General features: G+C 45.9%; 1 protein-coding gene across 1 annotated transcript in view; it reads left to right on the top strand.

The window, feature by feature from the left end:
* The window catches only part of LOC115088758 (acid-sensing ion channel 1-like), a 67,776-nt gene that overhangs the window by 13,191 nt on the left and 27,383 nt on the right, over window positions 1–27,202 (top strand). Inside the window, exons 2-7 of the mRNA XM_029596992.1 lie at window positions 3,265–3,415; window positions 19,144–19,271; window positions 19,754–19,904; window positions 20,811–20,867; window positions 20,972–21,125; window positions 21,587–21,678. Of these exons, the coding sequence (XP_029452852.1) occupies window positions 3,265–3,415; window positions 19,144–19,271; window positions 19,754–19,904; window positions 20,811–20,867; window positions 20,972–21,125; window positions 21,587–21,678 (733 nt within the window). The remainder of the gene's footprint in view (window positions 1–3,264; window positions 3,416–19,143; window positions 19,272–19,753; window positions 19,905–20,810; window positions 20,868–20,971; window positions 21,126–21,586; window positions 21,679–27,202) is intronic.

Raw genomic sequence — 27,202 nt, forward strand, 5'->3', positions numbered from 1 at the left:
GAAAATTCCAGAAGAGACACTTCCCATAACAGCTAAATTGTATTATATACCACAAATAAAGAAGAGTCTAATTCAAGAAGAAAAAGATATAAAGATACACCTAATATGAATATTTCAGATATCTTGGAACATTCAGATATCTTGGAACACACTATATAATGTAAATAATTAATCCTAACTGATCAGTTATCTTACTCTAATTCTCTCCCCAGTTATATGACCCTTGTTGTAATGTAACTTTTGATCTCTTCGCACTTGTTTATGTTCCGTTTTTTTGTTCCCACCCCCTTGTTATATGTAAACCGGCATGATGTGGTTTCTAATCACGAATGCCGGTATAGAAAAACTCTAAATAAATAAATTATGTTGTGGCTGTACCATCTACATTGATCGTTACATTTCTACTCGATTCAGACAAGGAATGGATTTTTAAAAAATATTTTCTACATCGGAAGGAACCATTCCTGAATTGTAAAATACAGATGTTTCCTGATCTTTCCAGGCAAACACAGAAGCGCAGACGCCAATTTCTGTTATTAAAACCTAGAGTTTTACAGTTTGGAGCATTATTTGTTCTTAAATTTCCCTGTAAATGCCTGATAAAATATCAGGGTGTTTCATACCAGTTTTTTCTTCTTTCCCAGCTATTTACTTTTCTTACGGGCCAATACAGTAAAAACGCAGGAGAGCGGGCGAACGCCCACTCTCCCAGCGCGCGCACAGGCCACTCTCCTGTGCGTGCGATTCATATTATAATTTATTTTAATTATTGCCAGCGGTAAAAAGAGGCGTTAGGGACACTAGCGCGTCCCTAACGCCTCTTTTTTGACAGGAGAGGCGGCTGCCAGCGGGTTTGACAGCCGACGCTCAATTTTGCCGGCATCGGTTCTCAAGCCCGCTGACAGCCACGGGTTCAGAAACCGGACGCCGGCAAAATTGAGTGTCCGGTTTTCGGCCCGCGAGCTGTGGGCCCATTTTACATTTTTTTTTTAAAATTATTTTTTACTTTTTGTAAATTTTGGGGCCTCCGACTTAATATCGCCATGATATTAAGTCGGAGGATGCACAGAAAAGCAGTTTTTACTGCTTTTCTGTGCACTTCCCTGGTGCCAGAAGAAATTAACTTCTACCTTTGGGTAGGTGCTAATTTCTTAAAGCAAAATGTGCGGCTTGGCTGCACATTTTACTTACTGTATCGCGCGGGAATACCTAATAGAGCCATCAACATGCATTTGCATGTTGCGGGCGCTATTAGGTTCGGGGGGGGTTGGACGCGCATTTTGGAGACGCTATTATCCCTTACTGAATAAGGGGTAAAGCTAGCGCGTCCAAAACGCGCGTCCAAATGCCAGCTAACAGTGAGCTCCGTCGGAGTGTACTGTACTATATCGGCCCATTAGTAATAAGGGGGGAGATTAGGTTAGTTCCTAATGTCTGGCTAAGGGAGCTTAATAGAGAACAATTGATCTTGAATAAATAAATCAGATCCTATACCGCTAATTTCCTGTGATTTTTCTTAGGATTGTGTATACTGGGATCTTTGCTGGCTCTTACAGTGGTCTAAATAGATACATGTGATGTAATTGTTTCATTGAAAGTATATCAAAGTTGTATATTTGTGTTAATCACAAGTTTTTGCATCTCAAGTGTTTACTTGAAAAATAATATAAAAGATTGATAAATAAAAATAAAAATATATATTATAGGTAGGCAGTTATATTCACTAGATGTGTTCAAAAATCATACATTTTAGCAAGAGGGAGGAGTGAGGAAGCGGGGATGAGGTAGTATTTTCGACAGAGACTGCTGGAGGGATAAATGGGGAGGGGAGGGGAGAGGAAGTCCCAAAGATTTGTATTTAGGCTGAGTTGGGAAGTGATGAGGTATTGTGTACTTTAGTTAGGTTCATGGTGAGTTTGACCATGAAGGGGCAAGTACAGATTTCTGAAAGGTTTAAGTTAGGTTGTAGGCATTTTGAAATAACCACGTTTTAAGGTCGCGTTTGAATTTCTTTGTTTCAGTGGTCAGTCGTAGTGTCTCGGGTAGAGAGTTCCAAAGTTTAGGGCCTGCTATGGAGAACATACAGTCTCTTATTTTTGCCTGAAGAGTATTCTGTAATGATGGCACAACTAGTAATCCTTTATTGTGAGATCTTAGTGATCTCTGTGGCTTGTAAGGTTGTATCGCCACCCCTACCAGGCTAGTGTTGTGAGAATGAAGGGAGGAATGTAGTAGTATTAACATTTTGTACTGGATTCAGGACTGAAGCTTGTGAGTCAAGAGGCAGTGAAGTGCTCAGATGATTGTATGAACACTAGGCTAGTGGTTTCCAAACCTGTCCTGTAGGACCCTCATCCAGTCAGGTTTTCAGGATAGCTGCAGTGAATATGCATTAGCTAGATTTGCATGCGCTGCCTTCATTGCATACAAATTTATCTATGCATATTCATTGTGGATATCCTGAAATCCTGACTGGCTTGAGTTCCCCCAGGATGGGTTTGAAACTCTGAATTAGGCTTTTTTACTACACTGCTGGGTCATGGTGGATTCATTAATTCCAAAGTGTCTTCTGTTTTGTCCATGTAGATGCTTGCAAAAATGATGTTTCAGCAAAATAGGACTATCTCAATCTGCCATTCATGACTTGAAACAAGTTGGCAGATGTTAAAGTATGACTCTCTAGGGTGTGTCTGCAGAGAGCGTCTCACTAGGATACATCTCCATATGCCTTGCCTGTAGGGTGTGTCTCAAGTTGATGTTGGATGACTCCACAGGGTTTGCTTGTATTTATTTATTTATTTGATGAGTTTTATATACCGTCATTCGGTAGACTGTGTTTTCATGGAGTTTGCCTCTGAAGAATATGTGCAGTAGAATAGGGCAAAATCAAAGTTGCCTCAGCCTGTCCTTTATTGCTTGGACACATCCTGATATTTCAAGATAGTAAGGTGTGGCTCTCAGGCTAGGGATGCTATGAAATGTCTGTCTCCATGTGTTGTCTCTGTAAGATATGTCTCCATAAGACGTGTCCTCCTAAGGTGTGTATGTATGGTATGGTTCAGTACATTTTGCCATGTTATATGTGTCTCTCTGTAGGATGTGTGTCTGTAGGGCATGTCTTCATAGAGTTTGCCACTGGTACTATATTTCTTATCTCTGCAGGGGGGGCTGTGTGTGTACGCGTTGATTATCTCCGTGTGGAAGTTTTCCCATTAAAAAGTCAGCATCACTGTGTACTTAATCCATCTGTATCTTTTGCTGTAGGTCTTCACTCGCTATGGAAAATGTTACACCTTTAACTCTGGGAAGAATGGGAAAGCCCCTTTGATCTCATTACGAGGAGGAACTGGGAATGGTCTGGAACTCATGTTGGATATTCAGCAGGATGAGTACATGCCTGTCTGGGAGGAAACAGGTAAGAAAGTCTCTCACCTCTTATCTATTTACTTATTTACTTAAACTTTTCTATAGCATTTACCTGACCAAATTCAATGTCCTGAGCAGGGTACAAACCATCACAGCAGTATTAAGAAATCAGAGGTCCAATTACCTTGACTGAGACTTTTGGTTTTGCTTTACAATAGCCGTCCTCAATCCAGTCCTTGGGAATCCCCTGGACCAGTGTGGATTTTCAGAATATCCTCAGTGAATAAGCATGAGATAGATGTACATGCACTACTTACTGTTGTAAGCAAATCTATCTCATGCATGCTCATTGTGGATATCCTGAAAACCCAGCTGTTTGGAGGATCCCCAAGAATTGGGTTGAGGATCAGCTACTGAGAGGAAGCAGTACTGCTATTACTGGCATCAGTAGCGTGGGGTCTACTTAGTGTTTGGGCACTTGCCAGGTACTTGTAGCCACTGTTGCAAACAGGATGCTGTGCTTGTTGGACCCTTGGTCTGACCCAATATGGCAATTTCTTATGTTCTTAAGAAGATAGTCACAACTGCATCCCTTCTCACAATGAACAATAACACCAGGCAGTAGCTTAAATATCTGGAAATTAATATCCAATATCATACAAAAAAAGGAAAAAGACCACCGCAATACGCAGAACTTTCCCACCTGACCCATACTGAGTGGGGGACTATCTGTCTCCCTCTTACCTCCAGAACTCCCTCCATCGCTGTTACGACTGTCGCTGCCCGACGTCTCCACTCCGCCCTCCTTACCTCTTTGGCGACTCCTCTCGCGGTTGATGGACGTCTGGCTGCCGCGGCATCTGCCTGCCGTCCTCTCCGGCGTCCCCGGTCTGGCTTGGGTGCTGCATCTCGCCATGTTGTTCAGGTGCCAAAGGGCGCGCGTGCCGCACGGCCTGCTTCTTATTCCTTCTTTGGCGCGAACCTCAGGGGCGTCCCCCTGTGATGATGTCATGCATCCTGGATACAAAAGCCTACTGTTTGCTAGCTATTCGAGTTAGCAAGGGACACTTTATTGATGGGATTCGCTCTCCGTACCTAGCTATTCTGCCTCTCCTTAAATGGACTTACTCTGTAGGGGTACCCGCTCCTCGGGGGCCTCTCTCTTTTCTTTCAGGTCGCTGTCTGGAACCGGATCTCGCTCCTCGAGGGCCCATGTTCCCGGACTTGCTGCCTGAGCTCACCTCTGCTTGGAAGAAACCGCTGCTTACACCATCAGTGAGTTACCATCTATATTCTCTCAGAGCTGTTCCCTGGAACCAGGTACTCGCTCCTCGAGGGCCTGCCTCTATTCCAGCTTCTGTGTTACCCTCCGGGAGAAACCGCTGTGTGAGTAATCAACCAACGAGGCTCTATACCAGAACCCTGTGTATGCTCCACTGTACTCACTATCTCAGTTTCTCTCCACTACAGCACAGCTATTGAGGGATCACTGTTCTAGTGTCCTGAGGGACTACAAGCCCAGCTGGGCTTCATCTCTACTCACTACTGCCATCTCTGGTGGCTTCTCAACTCTGTTTAATAAAAGATAATTCTGTGTTGTGTGTCCTAAAGCTGAGCCCGACCTGTGGCCACTCATGGGACTTCCCCCCGTGGGCATGGTCAACTGCCACAGTGTCCAAGGGTCCACCCAAAACCTTACAAACAATAACAGATTGCTAACTCCATGGATCCGGCACAGCTCAATGCCCTGCAGGCCATTCCGGGCCTGGCCCTGCGCATTTCGGAACAGCAAGATGCATTGGAGAAACTCACTTCAGCTTTTCATCAGCTGCACGCACAGAATACCCAAGGCGCTACTTCCAGTAATGAAGATCAGTTACCTGAAGTAACTTTAAAGACTGCTGTACTGCTGGCTGCTCCAGTTCGTTTCTCAGGAGAGATTCAGAAGACCAGGGACATTCTAAACCAGTGCTGCATGCACTTTGCACAACAGCCTTCTCACTTCCCCACAGCTTATCTTGATGGAAGGGCCTTGTCTTGGGCCTCTACATTGTGGGAACGCAAGGATCCTATTTTGCAGGATATAGATGGATTTTTGGACTTATTCAAATCCGTTTTCGATGATCCTGCCCGAGTGACCGTTGCCGGTTCTGCTCTGGTGGACCTGAAGCAAGGCAACCGACCACTGGCTGATTTTGCGATAGAGTTTAAGACTCTTGCTACAGAACTCTGCTGGGATCCCAAATGCCTGAAAACTCTCTTCTTCAGAGGCCTGGATACTCGCTTGAAAGACGAGCTGGCCGCTCGTGAAACACCTGACTCACTGGATGAACTAGTGGCTTTGGCTACTTGGATCAACCACCGGCTTCGTGATAAGGTGAAAGAACTCCGGCCTAATAGAGGACCAGGTCAGAAGGAGGCTAGTGCTAAACCTGCACCTTGGATGGTTCCAGTAATTCCTGCTGCCAGTGGAGATGAACCGATGCAATTTGGTCACAGTCATTTGACTTCCAAAGAGAGAAGACTTCGGAAGAGGCATGGTCTGTGTATGCCCAATTCGTCCGAGAAACAGAAGGGCCTAAGTCCTGCAGAAGGACTGTTCTTAGGCTTTACTATGCCCTCTCCTCCACTCTCTCTCCCAGTCTCCTTGAACTGCGGACCCTCTGAGTTTCAAACTCTTGCCCTGGTGGATTCAGGGGGCAGGAGGCAACTTTATTCTTCGACGCCTAGTGGAACATTTGAGGATCCCCCTCGTCACTTTGAAGGTTCCACTTCTTCTATCTTCTATCCATGGGGAGCCCTTACCGGGTGATGTGACTTGCCAAACTGTACCGGTAACTCTTCGCGCCGGAGCTCTCCATACCGAGTCAATTCCCTTCTTTATGATAGAGAAGGCAATGCACCCTTTCGTCCTGGGGTTACCTGTTGCATTCGTGCCTCTTCTCGCTCCTCGCTCCACCTTCTCTACCTTGGGAGCGACTCCCTTCGGCTCTGACGGACAGCTGTGACCACGGCTTCTCCCTGCCTCTTGGTCCCGGTGTCCCCGGGGCTGGCTTGATGCTACGGCTCCGCCATGTTTCCTGATGGCTTAAGGGTGCACGCGCACGCTCCAGACTTTGTACCAGCAAGGGTCCGAACCTCGGAGCGTCCCCCCGTAGTGACATCATCCATTTCCACTTTAAAAGGTCTTTGTTTGCTTACCTCTAATGAGTTAGCAAGGAACTCGGACAAGACTTGCTTCTGCAATCCACGCTACTTGCAACAACGATCCGAGTCAGCCAGGGGAATCCTTCCCCACTGCTCGGCTTTTCAAACTTACCAGGAGTACCCGCTCCTCGGGGGCTCCGATCTCTCTTCTTGATTTCAGATTGCCAAGACGGGATCCGGTACCTGCTCCTCGAGGGCCTATGTCCCTGAATACTCAGAAGACTCCTCATTGCCTGGAAGCGATCACAGATGTGAACACAGTGAGTTCTATTGTAGATAGTAATCAGTACTCGCTCCACGAGGGCCTACATTCCTACAGCTCTGAAGACTCCCTTCCGTCCAAGACGTTATCGCAGGTACGGAGATCGAGAGTTAGATTGGCAAGATTGCAGATAGGAACCGGAACTCACTCCATGAGGGCCCATGTTCCTAGAATCCTTTACAGACTCTCTTCTATTCTAGAAGCCATTTCATATACAGCTATTGCGAGTTCTTATTACAGACTGTTTATAGGAACCAGTGGTTGCCTATGGCTCCTGTCTCTAAATATACTGAAGACTCTCTGTGGCATAGAGACCATTGCAGACATCTACTATTCAGGTCAATCCTGTAAAGTACGTCCACGGTTTCCCCGTTCCTAACCCGCTTTCTACTCACTTTCCGGCCGCGTTAGCCCTTCCTGCGAACCCCAATCCCCTTTAACCTACTCTTACCGCGTCCTTAAATCCCCGGGCAACCCCTTCCGCACGCGGCATGTATATTGCATGTAAACGATCGAATTAGCTATTCCCTACCATCCAGTAATGCGCGCCCCGACTATTGCTTTTTTACCCTGCCGTTTTGCCGTGCGTTTAACCTGCTAACTTACTGCCTACCCTTACCTCTGCGTTAGAGGCAGGGGTAAGGGTAGGCGGCAAACTTTCCCCCAGCCCCCGCTCACCTGCCCTGGCCGCGTCCATGGGTGCTGGTCTCCGGGGTAGCCCCAGTCCTCTCCCCTCCTCCCGAAGCAACAAAAGCGAAAAAAATCAAAAAAAAAAAAGTTGCAAGAGAGAGAGAGGAGAGAGGACGGGCAATCCTACGCTCGGGACTGCCAGTCCCCTCTCCCCTCCTCCCGAGGCAAGGCGCGAAAAGCAGCCTTGCTCCAGGAGGAGGGGAGAGAGGATTGGCAGTGTAAAGCGACGAAGCGACTTACTTTTTTTGCAGCCCCCCTCCGAAGACGGACATCGGCGAGGACGACCACGGCTCCCTGCCTCCAGCTGCCCGCGAAGATAGACGCCTGCATGGGCGAAAGCGGCCCCTGTTCGTGCAATTGGGTCGCTCAAGACGTGATGTCACGACGTTTGGCGTCACGGCATGTGACGTCACGCCTTGAGCTGCCCAATTGCACGAACAGGGGCCGCTTTCGCCCGTGCAGGCGTCCATCTTCGCGAGCAGCTGCGGTCGTCCTCGCTGATGTCCGTCTCTGGAGAGGGGCTGCAAAAAAAGTAAGTTGCTTCGTTGCTTGGTAGTCTGGGCAGCTGCCTGCATTTTCTAGCTCCTGCCTCCGCCGACTCAGAATACTGACTCGCTTTGATGCTATTGGTTGGAGCTGGGAAGCCACATGGGCAGGGAGGGATCAGCAGATTCTGGTGCTCTTCCCGTGCAGTGTACTGCCAATCCTCTCTCCCCTCCTCCCGGAGCAAGGCTGCTTTTCGCGCCTTGCCTCAGGAGGAGGGGAGAGGGGATGGGCAGTCCCGAGTGTAGGATGGCCCGTCCTCTCTCCCCTCTCTCTCTTTCAACTTTTTTTTTTTTATTTTTTTCGCTTTTGTTGCTTTGGGTGGAGGGGAGAGAGGGCTGACAATCCCGAGCGTCGGAGAACTGTCCACTTCCTGGTACCTGTCATTTCAAATGTCATTTGAAATGACATTTGAAATGACAGATACCAGTGTGTCTGTGAAGCGTTAGGCCTGCGCACCCAGGTTACTGTATAGGCGCTGTATAGCGCTCTATACAGTAAAACGGGTTGCGCGGGCCTAACGCTTCATGGACGCTTCTTAGACGCAGCTTGCATTTGCAAGCTGTTTACATATAGGATCGAGCGGTAGGTGAGCTGGACTGTGCGTGCGGCAACCGCTGGTGCGCCGGGCACTAACGCAGCTCTTCCTACCGCTCGTTACTGGATTGACCTGTTTGTGAGTGTTCCATCTTGTATCCAGTATACCCTATCTACTCACTACTTCTAGTCTCTCTCTACAGCTCAGCGACCCAGAGATTACATTCAGGTATCAGAAGGACTTCAGCCTTGCCAGCCACATCGACCCACTACTGCCACCACTGGTGGTCCAGCTTCCAGCCTAATAAAGAACTATTTGTGTTTATTTCATATTCTAGTCTAGCCGGTGGTTCCTCTCAGGATCTCCTCTTGGGGGCGCTGTCATCTGCCATCGGCCCAGAAATTCACCATTTCCTCCAAGTGATCATTTCTTCTACTACTGTCACTCTGTGGGAGCCAACCACTACCGACCACTAACACCGCTTACGGAAGTATTATATAGATAGCTACCTTCTCTTTCTATGGGACTTGCCAGCAGCCTTTATATAACAGATTGCTACTCCGTAGCGGAGGCATGATAAATTGCTATCTCAGTAGCGAAGTACAATATACATATTGTTAGCTCCTCTCCTCAGAAGAATATTATTGAACAGATTGCCAACTCCTCTTCCCTGGGGAATTGATCCATAACAGATCGCTACATCTTTCTCTTACAGGAGTATCTAACAACAGTTCGCTAACAGATTACTAACTCCGCCCTCCTGGCGGGATAAGCACTACAGATAGCTAACTCCTCCCTTCTGGAGGAGCAGATCATGACAGATTGCTAACTCCTCCCCCTTTTAGGAGAAAAGCAGAATAGATTGCTAACTCCGCCCTCCTGGTGGGGTGAGCGATTACAGATTGCTAACTCCTCCTCTCTGGAGGAGGAGAGCGTAACATTACCCTGGTTGCAGTCGCACCAACCCCAATTTGATTGGGCATCCTTGGAACTCTCCCGCTGGGGCCTAGGTTGTCATGGAAAGTGCCTAAAGGAGATTGCTTCTGTCATCTCTATATCTCCAGTGATGCCTATAACTCCAGTGATGCCGGGACTGCCGCCCCAATACGCATCTTTCAGTGATGTGTTTTCCAAAGAAGCTGCTGACATTCTTCCTCCGAATAGGTCCTATGACTGTGCCATAAGACTGAAACCCAATACTGAACCTCCTAAAGGACGTGTCTATCCATTCTTAGCGATTGAGAACAAGGCGATGTCCAAATACATCGAGGAGAATTTACAGAAGGGGTTTATTAGACCATCGAAGTCTCCAGCCGGCGCAGGCTTCTTCTTTGTGGGGAAGAAGGACGGTACCGTATGTCCTTGTATCAATTACCGAGGTCTGTACGAGATCACGATTAAAGACCGCTACTCCCTGCCTTTATTCTCAGAGCTGTTTGACCGGCTTCAGGGGGCCAAAATATTCTCAAAACTTGACCTGAAGGGGGCCTACAACTTAGTTCGCATTTGCAGTGGCGACGAATGGAAAACAGCCATCAACACTCGAGACGGCCATTTTGAGTACTTAGTAATGCCCTTCAGCCTGTGCAATGCACCCGCTATATTTCAGAACATGATGAACGACATCTTGCAGGACCTGTTGTACAAGAGTGTTGTGGTATACCTGGACGATAGCCTGATATTTTCTCAGGATCTGCCCACTCATCTAGAGGATGTCAAGCAAGTACTACGCCGACTCCGTGAACACCGGCTCTACACCAAACTATTCAAGTGCGAATTTCATAAAGACTCCGTGCCTTTTCTTGGCTATATCGTGTCTAAAGATGGCTTCCAGATGGACCCTCAAAAGCTAGAGAGTATCAAAAATTGGTTCCAACCTACCAGCCTGAAGGCCCCGAGACGATTTTTGGGGTTTACCAACTATTATAGAAGCTTTATAAAGAACTACTCTTCTTTAACAGTACCCTTGACCGCAATGACCTGCAAGGGTGCCAATGCTTCAAAATGGTCTGCGGAGGCCATTTCCGCTTTTGAGAAATTAAAGACTGCCTTTTCCACGGAACCATGCTTGCGGCATCCTGACCCCAACAAGCCATTTATCGTAGAAGTTGAAGCTTCGGATGTCGGCATGGGGGCTGTATTGAGCCAAACTGGAGACTCCAAATCTTTCTTCTCATGACATTTCTCCCCGGCAGAGAAGAACTATGGGATCGGAGATAAAGAGCTCTTGGCTATTAAGCTAGCTTTCGAGGAATGGCGGCTTTGGCTTGAAGGCGCTCAACATCAAATAACCGTATTCACGGACCATAAAAATCTAGAGTATCTGCGCCATGTTCAACGTCTTAACCACAGACAAGCCAAATGGTCCTTATTCTTCAATCGTTTTGACTTTGTGCTTAAATATTGCCCCGGAGACAGAAATACCAGAGCTGATGCCTTGTCACGCTCCTTTCTCTCAGAGGATGTGCCTGAAGAACCTCAGCACATAACTGACCCGAAGAAAGTCATCTTGGCGACTACACATTCTGTGCCCGCTGGTAAGACCATCATGCCTAATCACCTCAGGAAGAAAGTGCTCTTTTGGGCACACAATTCCAAGCTGGCTGGCCATCCTGGTCAATGCCGCACCCTGTTCAAGATCCAGAAGTTCTATTGGTGGCCTACTATCAAGAAAGATATCCTACCCTACATGGCATCTTGTAACAACTGTGCCAAACACAAACCTGCTTCTGGCCAACCGTGGGGATTGCTGCAACCACTGCCAATTCCGGAACAGCCCTGGTCACACATCACTATTGATTTTGTAGTCGATTTACCCCTTTCTGGAGGAATGAATTCCATCTGGGTAACAGTTGATCGTTTCAGCAAGATGGCCCATTTCGTGGTGCTGCCTGGTTTACCTTCAGTCTTGGAGCTTGCGAAGCTCTTCATATCGCACATTTTTCGCCTTTACGGCCTACCAAGACACATTGTTTCAGACCGAGGATCTCAATTCACGGCAAGATTCTGGAGGGCCTTGTGCAAGTTATTCGACATCTCTCTAGACTACACTTCAGCCTATCATCCGCAATCAAATGGCCAAACAGAACGGATGAATAGAACCTTAAAACAGTTCATTCGAGCCTACGTGAGTTGCCGTCAGATTAATTGGGCTGAACTGTTACCTTGGGCTGAATTCGCCATCAATTCTCATCCAGCAACATCAACTGGATCAACACCTTTTGAAGTGGTATATGGATGCTCTCCAACACCGCCACTTCCACTGAAGCTCTCAGTGACGTCCCCAGCAGCTCAATCTACTGCTGATGAAATCCATAACCTGTGGACTCAGACAAAAGACATGCTAGTTAAAGCGAGTGACTGTGCTAAGAAGTTTTATGATGCTCACCATTCTCAAGCGCCTGTCTTCAAACCCGGTGACAAAGTCTGGTTATCTACCAAACATCTCAGATTGAAGTTACTCTCCATTCGGTTTGCTCCTCGCTACGTTGGACCATTTCCAATCCTCCGACGTCTTGGCAACATCACTTACAGTCTGAAACTACCACCCGGGCTAAACATCCACAACGCTTTTCACGTTTCACTCTTGAAACCTCTCTTATTCAGTGAATTCTCTTCCAAGACTCAGGAACCACCTGCCATCAACGCAGAAGATGACCTAGAATTTAAGGTCGAAGAGATTCTTGATGTCCAAAGACGAGGCAAAACACTTGAATACCTTCTTTCTTGGGAAGGTTTCGGCCATGAAGAAAACTCTTGGGAGCCTCAGGCTAACGTCCTTGATAAAGAGATGCTCCATCAATTTCATCTCGCGCATCCTTTGAAGCCTAAACCTGGTACCCACAGAGGAGACCGCCCTTTGAAGGGGGGTACTGTTACGACTGTCACTGCCCAACGTCTCCACTCCGCTCTCCTTACCTCTTTGGCGACTCCTCCCGCGGTTGATGGACGTCTGCTGCCATGGCATCTGCCTGCCGTCCTCTCCGGCGTCCCCGGTCCGACTTGGGCACTGCATCCCGCCATGTTGTTCAGCTGCCATAGGGGGCGCGCACCACACGGCCCTGCTTCTTATTCCTTCTTTGGCGCGAACCTCAGGGGCGTCCCCCTGTGATGATGTCACGCATCCCAGATACAAATGCCTACTCTGTTTGCTAGCTAATCGAGTTAGCAAGGGACTCCTTACGGATGGGATTCGCTCTCCGTACCTAGCTACTCTGCCTCTCCTTAATTGGACTTACTCTATCGGGGTACCCACCCCTTGGGGACTTCTCTCTTTTCTTTCAGGTCGCTGTCTGGAACCGGATCTCGCTCCTCAAGGGCCCATGTTCCCGGACTTGCTACCTGAGCTCACTTCTGCTTGGAAGAAACCGCTGCCTACACCATCAGTGAGTTACCATCTATATTCTCTCAGAGCTGTTCCCTGGAACCAGGTACTCGCTCCTCGAGGACCTGCCTCTATTCCAGCTTCTATGTTACCCTCCGGGAGAAACCGCTGTGTGAGTATTCTACCAACGAAGCTCTATACCAGAACCCTGTGTATGCTCCTCTGTACTCACTATCTCAGTTTCTCTCCACTACAGCACAGCTATTGAGGGATGGTTGTTCCATTGTCCTGAGGGACTACAAGCCTAGCCAGGCTTCATCTCTACTCACTACTGCCACCTCTGGTGGCTTCTCAACTCTGTTTAATAAAGATAATTCTGTGTTATGCATTGCAGGAACAGCTTTTCTATCTACTGCAGCTTCTTTGCAAATATTCAGCTGAAGAGCTTCCAGTACATCTCTGGGGCAACTCAAAGTTTAGCGCAGCTGCAATGGCAAACAGTAGCTATAGTTAGAATAAATACACACCCGCTACAGGGTTAGTAATTCTGAGGAAAGCGCTGTGCATCTGTGACTAATTCTGCCGCACAATGAAAAAGAGAAACGTTCTCTCCGCTCCGTATCTGGAAATTAACTTAAGTCCCTGGATCAGCACTTTTCATCTAACTGTGTCATCTCACCCGGATCCTTTTTTCCTCAAAGCACGTGTTCAGTTTCAATGGATAACAGACACTGAATAAGTACTAATTATATTATAAATAGCCTTTTGTAAATGGATACTATGATTATGTAGACGGATGGACAGTGAGGAGCAGGAGTATTTTAGGTAAACATTGTGAATGCGACCATCTGAGGCTACCAAAAAATGTGTTACTAGAACCCCCACTCTGGCACCAGTTTGTGCATTTGTAAGAGAACTATGGTTTTCTGCCAAGGTGTCATCATGTCTGTGCTAAGCCATAACAATGCAATTAGTATATTTTATAGTAAGTAACTGGCACAGAAGCGTTCTCTCTCTCTCTCTGCCTTAAAGAATCTTTTCCTTTTTTTGTTTTTGGAAGAATGATGAATCAATGCAAACAGAAACCCAGCAATTCTGTAGGTAGATCCTCCTGCTCCTGTGTAGTCACGCACTCACAGATACTCTCTGCCTATCTTTAGAAGGGCATTTTAATTAAGTACTGAGTTACCAGAAAAAACAGGCAAGGGGATGGGAGGACCCCAACCTGCGGGGTGATGAGGGGGTGCTTGGTCCAGTAAAGCCTTTGACCAAATTTGGGGGACGGGACTGTAGGCTCACACTACACTTTTTGTTTTCTCCGAACACTGCCACTTAACACCTAACCAGTTATTGTCATGCATATCCGGTTAGATTTTAAGGTTATCCGGCTGTATTTAGCCAGATAACTTTAGGAGATTATATTCAGGGGGACGCAAGCATGGAGAAGGAGGAAATGTGAGAGAGAGGAGAGCAAGGGTCTGCCACAGGTGTTGGAAAGCAACCCCTCTCCTTCCCTCCCACGCTCCTCCCCCCAGCACCCGAAGGCACAGGTTTCTCCTACAAATGGGACAGAAAAGGTGTTCCACAACCTTGCTATAAAAATTGCCCCATCTCCCTTGCAGCCTACAAATAGTCAACGAGCTAGTTGTATGTTGAATGAAGCAGCCTGCAGCTCTGAGGGCTTGACTACATCATGTCTTGGGATTTTGTGCACCGTCAGAAACTCTTGATGTGGTTGCAGCTTTCAGTGGGGAACGTACCGAGTGTTGCATAACCTTTGCCTTCCCCCTCCCCCAGTGCCCCACTGGATTATCCTGCTAATATAATTTTATGTACCATTTTTTAGGCCATTCAATTTGGAATTTAACAGTACCTTACACATTATTACAATGTATTATTTATGGCCAGAATGTACAATAGCGAAAAACAGCACCAGATTGACCATATTAAGTGTATTGCGTTTCGTGAGGTGCATAATTCTGGAGCAACTTTTATTAAGAAAAAATGGATTGCTGAAAAATTGAGTCGAAGTGAAAGCTGGGTTCAGAGGACATGGGGCAAGACTGCTGACGAGTGTTTTACGGAATTTGGTGATGGTCGAATGCTAAAATTGTCTCAAGAAAACTAAAAGATTATTGAAAATTCCAGCAACAAGCAGAAAAAAAAATCTGTTACCGGGTGACACAAAAGATTTTGGATAAGAGGAGGAAAAAAGTTGATAGAGGAACAGTTTATCATTATCAAGTCAGGGCTTGTGTACAGGTGTTTCATGTTATTTCAAAAACATTAAAAACATTGAAAACCAAAACCCATTTCCAAGACAGTCTCTGGCTAGTGAATTGGTTACGAAATTGGGATGAAGAGGATTTCTTTCATTTAGCACCTTCCGATGAATTTTCCATTTGGTTAATTCGAAAACCACATTTTCAAAATGATCAAGTTTGGTCAAAAACTTTGAATGAAATTAGCGACAAGGAACATTATAGCCAAATTATCAGAAACCCTGCTTGCGTTGGTCTTTTTGTCATGTTCACAGAGAAGAAAATGTGGGTAATCAAAGAAAGTGAAGAATCTTGGGATGGCAATTAATTTCAGAATACGAGTTTAGCCGAAAATGTTATCCCATCTTTGAGTGATCTGGAAAACGTTTTGGTAGTAGGCATGCGAGCGCCAATACTATGCAACAGCTGCTTAAAGAAAATGGCATTGATTTTTGGGGTAATTACATTTGGCCAGGGAACTCTCCAGAGTTGAACACTGCCAAAAACATAGGTGCCATTATTAAGGATGAGGTGGAGAGTTTAATGTTGAAGGAAAGTGGTCAGGGACATTATTGCACTGAAACTCTGCATCAGAATTTGGAATTGATCTCACTAAATTTGGAAAATGATACAGATTTATTTCAAAATTTGTTGTATTCATAACCTGCTTGTTTTAAGGCCATTTTGCACGCTAACAGTGGGCTCACCAACTATTAATTATATGTTGTTTAATTCTGTTTTGAATGCTGATTAAAATGATATATTGCATGTTTTTTTATCAGATTTCTGGTTGCTGCTGCAGTGGGGGAGGCAAAGGTTATGCAACACCTGGTACAAGTGCCATTTGCTTTTAGCGTCCTACCAAGTAACATGCACAATCACAGGACACCTATCCTGAAGAGCTTTCTTTTTCTTTTAAACCACCAAGGGATTAACTGGTGCTCTGTGACACACAGTTACAAAGGAGACCTGATTGGCGAGGCAGAAAAATTAAAAAAAGCATATTTTGTGATCTGGTTGTGGCAGTGCCCATGGGTTCAGCCCATCTCATGAGCATGGTGATGGTGGAATCTGTGGCATATACCTTACCCTTCAGCAAATTGCAAACCAGCAGTGGCAATAAAGATGTCCCTAGAGAAATTCAGCACTGCTCATGGGAAACTGCAAGGGGGGGGGGGGGCATTTACCCCTCCCTCCCCTGGATTTTAATGCTAATTAGTTTTACTATTTCTATGATTTTGTTTTTATACATCCGCACTTTTTTTAAACTAGCAACCCCCACTGCTACCCACCACTGAAAAACTTTCTGTGTGTGCCCTTGCACTGCTGTTCCCCAGTCCTCACCACACAGGCACATTGAATGTGACAGCGGAAAAAGAACTGCAGGCTCGTACAGGCTCTGTCTATTTTCCTTAAGTAGCTGAGACACATCAGACTTATAGTCTCATTTCTCATGTATCCAGTCATTTCCGAGCTCTGTAAAATGAGAGCCACCCCAGCCCACATAAGTGTCTGGAGAGCTCACCACACAAGTGAGTCTGTGGGTGTCCAGCACCTTTCCATTATGAGCAACAATGAAGCTTCAACGTACCTGAAGAATGGTGTTTAAATGCAGGAAGACGTGCTCAGAGACACTGCTGGTGATGTTTCATTTCCTCTCCCTGCTGCGGCACCTTTGCTTATGTTTGTATGTGACCCTACCTGACTCAAGACACGGATGTTTTGCCGCTAATGTAAAGTTTGCCATTGTCTCCTGCACACACCACCCTCAGACGGTTATAAATAGTAATGGCGTTCCTCAGCCAGACCTGAATAATCACCTACAAGATTATATGTCCCTTATTATGCATAATAAAGCTGGCATCATGCCAATGGTTTCTGGTGATGTGCCTCAAGGGCAACAGAGGTTAAGTGTCATTCCCAAGACTGTCAGAATTATAAACTGCTGCTGCTTCAGCCTTATTCCTAAATTTCTCTACTTAAAGAGCAGTAGTCAAACCCAATGTGGAAATGGGCTCTTCGATTATTAACCACGCACTGCGCAGGCAGGAGTGTGCGTGTTATGTCGACAATGCGCATACTTTTACCAGCATATTTTTGTAGGCATTTCCAGAGCGGGGTTAAGTCAGAGGAAGTAACTATGCACATAGTTCTTGCCTTTAAAAAGTACCCACATAAAAAGAGGGACTGTTGGCGTAGTTTTGCTTTGATTATTGGTAGAAAGGCCGCAGGTAAATGTACCCATGGAGTTTGCACCAGCTTGACCCGTTTTGATTATTTGCCCCTTAATGTCTTCACTCATAAGGCACTTTCAAACGAAAACACTGAGCCTACGTTGTGTAACCAATACGTTAGCTGAGGAGGGATAACGACGTTGGTACAGAAAAGGGAAAGGCTGTGGGCAGTGTGAAGCCATCGCTCCATCCTCCATGAAGAGGATTTCTGATGAAAGCTGGTTCACCTCCGGCCGCTGTCCTAACTGCCAGTGCCTCGCGGTCAGCACATCATCAACTTCTGGCCCTCCCCACACCATCAACTTCTGCCCCTCCCCAGTGGGGTACTGACCATCAGCAGCGGCTCTGCTCTGGAGGAACCCGTGATTTGGCCCCAGGGGGAGACTGGGTTGCTCAGTCTGGAACCATCTTCAGCAGCTTCACTGGGGAAATAGTAAGGTGGCCAGATAGCTCCATGTCAGAATGTCAGAAGACCCAGAATGATCGAGTTCCGGTTTTACTCCGTTGCATGGGCGGAGAAGCAATTCTGATTTCCCTAAGAAAAGCAGGAACTACATCTCCCTGCGTACAGTGGGGCCAAACCAGGACTGGCTCCTTTTGATATGGAGCCAGATGATCACCTTTGGGAACTGGGGCCTGCATTAAGTGATCAGATGTTATATCATTTGTCCTTGTGAGCAATCCCCTCCCTTCACACCACCTCAGTATGAGAAGGGCTGAAGCAGCCTGCACTCCCTATTCTCCCGGAAGCAGTTCAGAGAGATGTTTACAGCTGCAGAGCAGGGCATTGGAGAGAGACATGAAAACGGCCGGTTGAACAATACAGAGGATGAGTATCAGTGGCATGGAGGGAGAATATTAAATCGAAGCGTGGTTCATTATCATCTTGAGAAAACCTTTCATTGCTGGATGCCTCATCACCCCCTTCCCTCTGCTTTGGCTGCGTGTTTTGTACCAGCCTTAGGCTTTGAAACTTGGGTGCTGAACACAGATGCAGCTTCTCCCCATCACAGTACCAGTCTAGTCTATCCTTTAAGGTGTCCGCTTAAGACTAAAACAGGTTGTGTGCCCTGCAGCTTGTGCCTGTGTGAGACTGCCCTGGAAATCCCAGCTCATAGCTGCTGAGTTCATGGGTTTTAATCTCTTTTTCTTTAACACTTGGATGGATGCAAAGTTTGAGGCACATTCTTTTCTAGAGTGACATCATTGAAAAACAAGATAGCTGTAGGCACATGATATCAGCTAATTATCTCGTATCAGCGCAGACTCAAATATATCCTGAGCTTTGTATGTTGTTTTAATTGTGCAGTGGAAAGTTTGAAAAAAAGACTAATTTTAACTGGTAAACTAAGAAAAGATGGTGTGTAGTCACCCAGTAGGTAATTCAGAGATTTTTCACGGAATAATTTTTATTACTGGTTGGCCTTTTTAATGCAGTTTTGCAGAAATGTAACTTTTTAATTGGCTAACTTTCTCCAGATTAGGCAGTACTCCATAGCAGGCTCTCCTCTCTTCATAGGGAAGCATGGAGGAGCAAGCGATCCAGCCATAAAAGGCCATGTGTTGCACATCCTGTTAGATCCCTCGTGTTGTGTTTATCTGCTCTTGGTGTTTAGGCACTGCATGTCATGCTGACTTTGGATTGTGGATTCCACCTTCCAATAGATACGAGGATATGAGGTACTCCAGCTGGTCCATCTGTTTCTTCTGTTTTGTAGATGAAACATCCTTCGAAGCTGGGATTAAGGTGCAAATTCACAGCCAGGAAGAACCACCTTTCATAGACCAGCTGGGATTTGGAGTGGCACCTGGGTTCCAGACTTTTGTTTCCTGCCAGGAGCAGAGGGTAAGGACCCTGGATAAAGCCAGGAGGTTGCTCCCACAACATGCCAAGAGACAAATTGCATAGGAGACTTGTTAACCTAATCTAGTGCAACTCCAGGCAGTCATAACCAGTGCCAGAGTCTTGCCCAGAGGAACTTGTTAACATAAATTGGTAGACCAAAATACCCCAAAACTTGTGGGTCACTTCTCGCTATCCTTTCATTTCTCCTTCCTATCCATTCCTTTCCTCTTCCATTCTTCCTCTCCATCATTTGAATCCCTCCTTATTCATTTATTTTGTTTCTCCTGTCCCTCTTTCTAATGCTAACCCTCACCTTCACCCTCGCTTTCTACCTATCTCATTTTTCTGTCTTCTATTTTGCATCTGTAGTTCTCTCTTGCTTCATCCCATCGATGCATAGTTACATTGCTGCATGTTGTGGAGCACAGCATCGGAGCTGACCTGCATCCTCTGTGTGATATTGTGTTTTTTTGCCTCCGCAGCTGACCTACCTGCCTCCTCCCTGGGGCGACTGCAAATCCACCCCCATTGACTCAGATTTCTTTGACATCTACAGCATCACGGCCTGCCGCATTGACTGTGAGATCCGTTACTTAGCGGAGAAATGTAACTGCAAGATGGTGCACATGCCAGGTGAGAGCCAGCAGAAGGCCTTTGAACACCCTGGTCATTGTAGGTGACTGGCCTATTTCTGATGGGACATGTGTAGTAAACTGAGGGAGAGGCCCGCCTGGGCTTTTGCGCAGTGACAGGATCCTGGATTCTCCTTGAGTTAGTATGCCAGGAGGCTCTTTGGCTCTGCAGCAAGAGATGAATACATTAGAAATATACACAGATTGGCCTAGTGGCTCAGACGGTTCGTACTGCACATGCCATACAGAGGGCCCTTCGATTCAATCCTCAGATTGGGTCTTTTGCTTCCCAAGTCAGCTGGGGTTGGGGATGCCATGGAGACAGGGTTCACAGCCCTTGAAGGAGGGAGTTGGGGTTATCACTCAAGGGTGACACACCTAGTGGCCAAATTATAGGGCATGGGGATACAAATTACAGGCATGGGGATACAAAATAAAAGAAAAATCCTAGGTAGGGTAGGGTACAGTTCTAGACGTCTAGTCCCATTGCCTCTTCCCTAAGACAGCGCTGAGAAACCTGGAAACACTTCTTCTTATATGACCGTGAGCAAGTCCTTTAACCTCTCCACCACTCAACATTTAGATTATCAACTTTATGGGATAGGAGGGAGCAGGATTCATTAACCATGGATTTTACAAAACTCTGTGCATTGACAGCATACTGTAGGCAATAACTGACACTTGATTGAAATCAGATGGAGATGGAATTTGATACCATTACTGGAAAGTTGAGTCTGTGCTGTGTAGTGGAGAAGAAAAGAAAGGAGACCTAGGAATAAAACTAAAAGTTGTGGGTGGAAGGCAGCAGGACCAGGGAAGAGGAAAGCAGGCATTCTGAACACTCCAGCTTGGGCCATGCTCTTCTTAAAATTGTGGTCCCTGCTGTCTGTTCTTTCTCCCTCTGCAGGTGATGCTGCTTACTGCACCCCTGAGCAGTACAAGGAATGTGCAGACCCAGCCCTAGGTGAGTCCCTCCCTCCCTTTTTTTTTTTTTGTTTTTTGTTTTTTCTGGGGTTTCAGTTGCTGGCTGGGCTCAGAGTTGGCAGCCTTTCTTCGTCTTTGCTACAGATTACCTGGAAGAGATGGACAATGACTACTGCAACTGCGAGACACCATGCAACATGACACGGTACGCCAAGGAGCTGTCCATGGTGAAAATACCCAGCAAGGCCTCTGCCAAGTACCTGGCCAAAAAGTACAACAAGTCCGAGCAATACATTTCGTAAGTCCTGTTTAACTTAACCGTGCCCCCATGAAGTGTGTGTGTGTGTGTGCCATGCGCAGTAATGGTGCCCTGTGCCACGTGAGCGCCACTGATAGTGACAGAATTCCATGCTGACTCCGCTCTCGTTTTGCCCCAATAGTTCCGTTGTCTCCACCTTAGTTCCCTGCAGCTGGGATCAGTTTTCTCCTGGCTCTCCAGTACCAACCCTTCTTCATAAGTTGCCTGGTATTGGTTCTCCCCTGGCTCTTTGTGATTGGCTCTGGTATTGGTTCTCGCCCTGTTCCCTTTGTGATTGGCTCTGAAGGTGTAACACCACTTGTGGCTCAAGTTCCAAGAATCCCCTCCAGGGTTTGATGTCTGATGTGTAACGCTTTATTCTCGTGAGATGTTTAACTGCTGCCAGTAAAGCCTGTAAAACAGTTCGGGCAGTGCAGGCTCATGTCTGACTTGTGTTCCAGGGAGAACATTCTTGTGCTGGATATTTTCTTCGAAGCACTAAACTTTGAGACCATCAAGCAGAAGAAAGCTTACGAGGTTGCAGGGCTGTTAGGTGAGTCCTGAGAGCTCACGGCACGCTCCTGAGCTGCTCAAGCCTTCACCATAAACCCCCTTCCACTAAAAATGTTGAGACAGGACCTAGTAAATGGCTTCTAGCAGCAGACCCATACAGAGCCACCAAGGTACCCAGTTTCCGCAGTTCTGTTTGTTTTGTTTTTTTAAATTTACAGCCCACTGCTACCAACTTTCAACATGGACAAGGAAAATGAACTACCATTTAAATATCCAATCTCCATCTGCATGAACAAAGGTAAATATGAAAATAATTACTTAAAGAACAATACTAGAGAGAGAACAAAAAAAGACAATGAAATCCTCACGCAATAATTTGATACAGATAAAAAAGAACCCTATTTCTATTTCCAAAACCTCTGCAATAAACAAACTAATCATGCTAACATTCATCTTAGTAAATGCACATTCAGTCGCAAAGAAATTCCCAATCATCACGGATTTACTGTATGACAATAAACCAAACTTTGTTGCAATAACGGAATCATGATTAAAAAAAGCAGACGTAGTTCTAAAAAATCAAATAGCACACAAAAATTACAAAGTATTTTCAGTCCCCAGAATAAATAAGTGCAGAGGAGGTCTCTTACTAATTATTGAAAAAACCTTTAAATGTAAACCTATCCAAATAACACCCCCCCCCCAAATCATGAAATTGCCATTTTTGATACCAATAATATACAAATATGCCTTATCTACTGCCCACCAAGCCTCCTAGAATTAAATATATCACCACTAATTGAGTTCCTTACCACACACTTAAACATCTCTAAACCAACCATAGTGCTAGGAGATTTTAATCTTCACATGGACGCCCACCCTTTATCAAACGCATGCCAAACACTATTAGACGCTATGACAGCCTTAGGCTTTTCACTAATAACAAACACACCAACACATAAAGCTGGACATTCACTGGATCTCACAGTCATTAACCACAATTGTGGTGATCCCGCTTCACAAGAGTGGAAACAGAGAAAAGGCTGGTAATTACAGACCAGTTAGCCTCACCTCGGTGGTGGGAAAAGTAATGGAGTCGCTGTTAAAAGAAGGAATAGTGAGCTATCTACAGTCGGAACAATTGCTGGACCAGAGGCAGCATGGATTCACCAGGAGAAGATCCTGTCAGACAAATCTGATAGAATTTTTTGACTGGGTAACCAAGGCATTGGATCAAGGAAGAGTGCTCGATGTCATCTACTTGGACTTCAGCAAAGCTTTTGATACGGTTCCGCACAGGAGACTGGTGAATAAAATAAGAAGTTTAGGAGTGAGTGCCAAGGTGGTGGCCTGGATTGCAAACTGGTTGACGGACAGAAGACAATGTGTGATGGTAAATGGAACTTACTCTGAAGAGAGAGTGGTGTTGAGCGGATTGCCGCAAGGGTCAGTGTTGGGACCGGTCCTGTTCAATATCTTTGCGAGCGACATTGCGGATGGGATAGAAGGTAAGGTTTGTCTTTTTGCGGATGACACTAAGATCTGCAACAGAGTGGACACGCCAGAAGGAGTGGAGAGAATGAGACGGGATTTAAGGAAACTGGAAGAGTGGTCGAAGATATGGCAGCTGAGATTCAATGCCAAGAAGTGCAGAGTCATGCATATGGGATGTGGAAATCCGGAAAAACTGTATTCGATGGGGGGAGAAGGGCTGATGTGCACGGGGCAGGAGAGAGACCTTGGGGTGATAGTACCTAACGATCTGAAGTCGGCGAAACAATGTGACAAGGCGATAGCTAAAGCCAGAAGAATGCTGGGCTGCATAGAGAGAGGAATATCGAGTAAGAAAAGGGAAGTGATTATCCCCTTGTACAGGTCCTTGGTGAAGCCTCACCTAGAGTACTGTGTTCAGTTCTGGAGACCGTATCTCCGAAGGGACAGAGACAGGATGGAGGCGGTCCAGAGAAGGGCGACCGAAAAGGTGGAGGGTCTTCATCGAATGACTTATGAGGAGAGATTGAAGAATCTAAATATGTACACCCTGGAGGAAAGGAGGAGCAGGGGTGATATGATACAGACTTTCAGATATTTGAAAGGTTTTAATGATCCAAAGACAACGACAAACCTTTTCCATTGCAAAAAAATCAGCAGAACCAGAGGTCACGATTTAAAACTCCAGGGAGGAAGACTCAGAACCAATGTCAGGAAGTATTTCTTCACGGAGAGGGTGGTGGATGCCTGGAACGCCCTTCCAGAGAAAGTGGTGAAGACCAAAACTGTGAAGGATTTCAAAGGGGTGTGGGATAAATACTGTGGATCCATAAAGTCTAGAGGATGTGAATGAAGAGAAGAGGCATGGGGGTGGCTTGAGGGAATGATGGCTACTACCTGGAAATGAATATCCTTATTCAATAATGCGACTCCAATATTGCTCTATGCTTCAACGGCAAGAGGAAATGTGGAAAAAAGAATTTGCAACCACATAAAAGCAGGGGAGTAGCTTGCTTGTTACGGCGGCTACTACCCCAAACCAAAAAATACCTGATACTTCACTTTCAATGCAAATCCAGCATAACTCTCTGCTTCAACAGCAGGGGAGGAAGTTTAACACTTCACACATATCCAGCATAGCTCTCTGCTTCAACGGCAGGGGAGGAAATTTGACAATTCACGCATATCCAGCATAGCCCTCTGCTTCAATGGCAGGGGAGGAAATTTTGACAATTCACGCATATCCAGCATAGCCCTCTGCTTCAACGGCAGGGGAGCAAGTCTGATATTTCACTTCAGTGCAAAGCCAGCATAGCTCTCTGTTTCAACGGCAGGGGAGCAAGACTGATACTTCACTTTCAATACATAGCCAGCTTGGCTCTCTGCTTCAACTTCAGGGGAGAATGAAGAAAGGTGGATCTATATTCAGGCAACAATCAACAAGGACTGAATTACACAGTCTGAATAAACAGATAAGCATGGGTGTAGCTTGCTTATTGTGGTGGTTAATACTCCTAACTAAATTAAGCTATTTCACTTAGATGCAGTTCCAACACTGCTCTCTACATTAATGGTGGGGGTGGAAGGGAAATAGAATAAAAAAAGGTTACTAAGAGCCAAGAGAAACAGATAAGTATGTGAGAGAAAAAAAAAGTGTGAAAGCTTGCTGGGCAGACTGGATGGGCCGTTTGGTCTTCTGCCGACATGTCTATGTTTCTATGTTTAGAACACTGTAAAACTGAATACTCACAAATTCCAAGGTCAGACCACTTCCTTATTCAATCCGACGTAAAATTCCTTAAACCTTAAATCAAACAAAATCATAAAGCCATAGAATTTAAATACAGACCACCTTTTAATATTGAAAAACTAAATGACAAACTAGAGGAAAAACTAACTGATATTGACTACAACAACTGCAGTTCTGCCACAGAAACATGGTTAGAAACAAGCAAAAAAATAGCTGACGAAATAAACCCCATCAAATCAATACAGAAAAAAGAAGCAAGACAAAATAACCCCTGGCATAATGTAAAAGTAAAAGATGCAAAAAGGACTCTCAGATCAAGGAAAGAAGATGGAGAAAACACAAAACAACCGATAACCTAACCAAATACAGAAAACATCCAGCTTTTTACAAACATCTAATACTCAATGTTAAGAAAGAATATTTCAGCAATAAAATAGAAAAGTTTGCGAACAATCCAAGAACTCTGTTCTCAATAGGGGTGTGAATCGTGTGATTGATCGTCTTAACGATCGATTTTGGCTGGGGGGGGGGAGGGAAATCTGATCATCGTGTTTTTGGTTTTGTTTTTTTAAATCGTTAAAAATCGTAAATCGGGGGAGGGCGGGAAAACCGGCACACCAAAACAACCCTAAAACCCACCCCGAACCTTTAAAACAAATCCCCCACCCTCCCGAACCCCCCCAAAATGTTTTAAATTACCTGGGGTCCAGTGGGGGGGTCCCGGCACGATCTCCAGCTCTCTGGCCACGGCTGCGTTGAGAAATGGCGCCGGTGGCCCTTTGCCCTTATCATGTGACAGGGCAAAGGTAGCGCCAGCGCCATTTTGGTTCCTGGCTCCCGACGTCACGCGTGTAGGAGATCGCTCCCGGACCCCCAGGGACCCCCAGGGACTTTTGGCCAGCTTGGGGGGGCCTCCTGACCCCCACAAGACTTGCCAAAAGTCCAGCGGGGGTCCGGGAGCGACCTCCTGCACGCAGGCCCGTATGACATAGTGAGGGCAAAGGTAGTGCCGGCGCCATTTTGAAGATTGGCAATACGGCCCGCGTGCAGGAGGTCGCTCCTGGACCCCCGCTGGACTTTTGGCAAGTCTTGTGGGGGTCAGGAGGCCCCCCCAAGCTGGCCAAAAGTCCCTGGGGGTCCAGCTGGGGGTCCGGGAGCGATCTCCTGCACGCGTGACGTCGGGAGCCAGGAACCAAAATGGCGCCGGCGCTACCTTTGCCCTGTCACATGATAAGGGCAAAGGGCCACCGGCACCATTTCTCAACGCAGCCATGGCCAGAGAGCTGGAGATCACGCCGGGATCCCCCACTGGACCCCAGGTAATTTAAAACATTTTGGGGGGGTTCGGGAGGGTGGGGGATTTGTTTTAAAGGTTCGGGGTGGGTTTTAGGGTTGTTTTGGTGTGCCGGTTTTCCCGCGCCCTATTTAATGATACAATACAAATGCCCCTGACGATAAATCGGGGGCATTTGTATTGTATCGTGCACTCTAACGATTTTGGATGATTTTAAAATTATCTGATGATAATTTTAATCGTTCAAAAACGATTCACATCCCTAATTCTCAATAGTTTCAAACCTAACCAGTGACAAGCAAGAATCACCACAAAACCTACCAGAAGCAAAATGTAATGAAATTGCCAAATTTTTCAGTGACAAAATTACTAAATTAAGAGACAAACTTCCAAACACTGCCAACCAAGAAATTAAAATGCAAAAAAGAGATGTCAACCAATGGACATCATTCACTGAGATATCTGAAATGGAAGTGGAACAAATGCTAAAAAATGTCAACCCCGCCCCACACAAAATTGACACAATACCAACAATTGAACTTAAGAAATCAGCTAACACACTAACTAAAATCATAAACCTATCCCTAGAAGAAGGAACAATGCCAGATATACTGAAAGGAGCAATGATAAAACCAATCATTAAGAAAAAAAACAGTGATCCCCTTATCCTGAACAACTACAGACCAGTATCAAATCTTCCTTTAATAGCTAAACTAATTGAAAAAACAGTACAGAAACAGGTAGCTGAACACCTGGATAACAATAACATACTGTATCCATCTCAAAACGGATTTTGAAAACACTACAGCACTGAGACATTGCTCCTCTCTCTAACAGATAACATTCTAAGAGGTTTTGATAGCGGTAAACACTATATTCTAATAATGCTCAACCTATCGGCAGCCTTTGACACAGTAAACCATAAAATACTGCTAAATAGACTAGAAGAAATCAGATTACACGGCAAAACATTAAACTGGTTCAGTTTATATCTAAAAAACAGGTTTTTCCAAGTTCAGATCAACAACA

Source organism: Rhinatrema bivittatum, chromosome 3 (assembly GCF_901001135.1).
Source record: "Rhinatrema bivittatum chromosome 3, aRhiBiv1.1, whole genome shotgun sequence".
NCBI lineage: Eukaryota > Metazoa > Chordata > Amphibia > Gymnophiona > Rhinatrematidae > Rhinatrema > Rhinatrema bivittatum.